The 2,956-nt window shown below is 39.9% G+C and overlaps 1 protein-coding gene across 1 annotated transcript in view; it reads right to left on the bottom strand.

Moving 5' to 3' along the window:
* ATP5C1 (ATP synthase, H+ transporting, mitochondrial F1 complex, gamma polypeptide 1) overlaps positions 1-2,430 on the bottom strand; it is a 7,343-nt gene extending 4,913 nt beyond the window's left edge. Inside the window, 3 exon segments of the mRNA XM_009321741.1 lie at positions 419-655; positions 1,306-1,437; positions 2,388-2,430. Of these exon segments, the coding sequence (XP_009320016.1) occupies positions 419-655; positions 1,306-1,437; positions 2,388-2,406 (388 nt within the window). The 5' untranslated portion in view covers positions 2,407-2,430.
* Between the last annotated feature and the right edge of the window lie 526 nt (positions 2,431-2,956).

The following is a 2,956-nucleotide window of genomic DNA, read 5'->3' as shown; positions in this document are numbered from 1 at the left end:
GTATTTTCAAATCTGTGTTAGAACCAAGTGGATGCTCTAATGTACAACTATGTGGCAGCAAGACTTACTCACTAGTGTAACTTACTAGTGTTCAGAACTAAGCATTTTATTGAATTAGGGTCTGAGAGAAATTTTGCCTTTTTTTTTTTCTTCAGTTAAATTATTATGATAGCTTCAATAATAAACACACACTTGTAACAGCACTAGCCTTGCTAGCTTTCAGACTTTTATTTCAAAAATATAATAGTGCTGTGCAGCAGTTTCATGCATGTCCAGATGATCAAAACCCCTTTTAGTGTATTTGCAATTTTTTTTTTTAAAGGAGCTTGAATTTAGCACAGTTCCATTAAATGCAATTGCCTGCAAACGCCACACGGCTTTCTGAGCAGTCTTGAAATTTCTACCACAGAAAACAAACAAAACCACCAAACCAACCCTCCTCCTTTTTACCTCTGAAGTAGGCCTCTGATCTTGTCACCTACTCCAACCACCATAACTTCTTTCCCTGCATTTGAGAGGTTGGTAATCTCATTCTTCAAGGTTTTAGCAATAGACGTGTGGATAGCACCACACAGACCTCGGTCAGAGGACACACCAATAAGGAGGTGCTTCTTCTTGTCCTCAGGTGCCTTTATTTCTGCCTTCTCATAGAGAGCTTAAAAAAAAAAAAAAGGGTAAGTTATTCAAGGGTGCCAGGAAGCAAATAGGTCATATCAAAATACCTCTGACTTATTCTAACTAAAATAATTTCTAAAGGGCTTCCAAATCACAGCCAGATGAATTTGATCTCCCCCACAATCATTCAAGTTTGCACGTTATCTGACCAGAGGTGACAAAGAAACAATTCAAAGCCAGCCACATCTCTGCATTGAATATGACACAATCAGTGTCATTAATTAAGTTCACTCTGTGAGTCCACTGTCTCAGGAGCACGTGCAGCCCAAGAGTTCACAAGGAGGTTTGGCAGTAGGGAGATGCTGCAGAGATAGGACACAATTCCACTAACAGATAGAAGCAGGCCAGAAATTGTGAGTTGTGGTGCTTTAATGACTAACAAAAACAACTGTGCAACCACATAAAGTTAAAAAAGTAATCAGAAATCATAACGAATTTCACATTAGAACTCTTAAAAATAGCTATCCATAAATTACTTACAAGGAATACTCAAGGTGACAGTGGCCTAGAGATACAAATTCTTTTGGCAAAAATCTATCAAAAGGTTAAAAAAGTCTAGGCATTTTATCACCACCGTGAAAGCCTTCCTCTTCTGTCCCCACATCACACAGCGTGAGAGCCTTCTCTCACCCAGTGCTCCTGTTCCATAGACTCTAGCAGGCTTCAGCTCCCTCTCAGCTCTTGCATATTTTGCTGCAGAAACCATCTTCATGGACTTCGTAATTTTCTGAATGTTCTTGATGGACTTCAAACGCCTGGTAACTACAAGGTTAATAGTTGAAGGTCATGGGCTGTACTGGGCATAATGACATCAAAAACAAGGAATAAAGCGCTAGCAACAGCCATCCAAAAATATCTTGCCAAGTTCCTCAAAGAAGAAAAAAAAGTAAATAAACAAACAATGCACAAATAAACTTCATAAAAGACACGCCCTTACTATTTACAGTGAGAAAGCAGCAAGACTAGTAATCTGGCTAACCAAATGCATCCTTACAATAGGTCTGCTTTTCCCCCAGACATAACATTTATTTAATATTTAGCCCAACGTAAGATCTATTTACTATTCTCTGTCCTTCCACTTCTACCCATTCCACAAATATACCATTTGAGGTATACCGTCGCCTTTTCCCAGACAACAAGGGGGGAAAAAAAGAGGACCCAATACTATAATGAGACAGAAGATACTTCCTCCTCTTTTTAGATTGTGGCAAAATGAGATTCATAAAAATGCTGATGTAAAAAGAAAACAAAACAGGTGTCCTATAGAGAAGTGCAATTCCAAGGCAATATCCCTGTATAAGAACCTATGAGGAATGGCTTAAAGAAGCATCATCAAAGTGAAACGATTCAGTTAACCTTTTTTCCCCCCCAGTGTTGGATAAACGCACAGGGAAATAAACAGAAACTAAGTTATTCTTAAAAGTGAGCAAAAATCTGGTTTAGCACATATGATGGAGTTATTTTTAAAATATGTTTGAGTAAAACTATATTGGTTTGCTGAAATGACATCTAAATCAGTGCTAAAACCATTTTAAGCAATGCCTTTTCTGAAAGACACTTGTTTAATATAAGTAGTGCTGGAGGCTCACATATCAATATTATGGTGTATCACAATTAGTTTATCCAACAGAGGCTAACTGAAATTATATTCTAACATAAGGTTTTCCTGCAACACTTTCCCTCTCTCAAAAGCAAACAAAACCAGTACTTACTGTCTTTTAGAGTTGCCATATTCCTGACTTGGCCCCTGAAAGTGAATGCAGGAGAAATTACGATAGTTCAGTAGTTCTCCAGCAAACCAACACCTAGCAAGGGCAGGTCATAGAATCATTAAGGTTGGAAAAGACCTCTAAGATCATCGAGTCCAACCGTCGACCCAACACCACCATGCCCACTAAACCATGTCCCTAAGCGCCTCATCTACACGTCTTTTAAATACCTCCAGGGATGGTGACTCAAAAGGTCCTTCAGAGGGATGAGAATTTTACAATTGCTGTTTCTGAAAAAGCATCTGTAGTAGGGACAAGCCACCCTAAACCATGCCTTGTATGCATACCTCCCATCCTTCCCCCGATCTCCTACATCATTTAATACATCATCCACTGCCTTGGATAATGGCACGATGTAAACGAGGGCCGGACAGCACGGCTTCAGAAGGGTACAACTTCCAAAAAATGTAACCGTGTTTTCAAAACGATTAAAACGAAGCAGAGGAGGCTGCGCCACGTCCCGACAAGAGCGGAGCCTCCTCGCACCGCCTGCCACCCCCGAAGCTGTCCGT

The sequence above is a fragment of the Pygoscelis adeliae genome, unplaced genomic scaffold, assembly GCF_000699105.1.
Source record: "Pygoscelis adeliae isolate BGI_AS28 unplaced genomic scaffold, ASM69910v1 Scaffold202, whole genome shotgun sequence".
In the NCBI taxonomy this organism is placed as follows: domain Eukaryota; kingdom Metazoa; phylum Chordata; class Aves; order Sphenisciformes; family Spheniscidae; genus Pygoscelis; species Pygoscelis adeliae.
The sequence above is the reverse complement of the archived record's forward strand: the minus strand, read 5'-3'. Positions and strand labels throughout refer to the sequence as shown.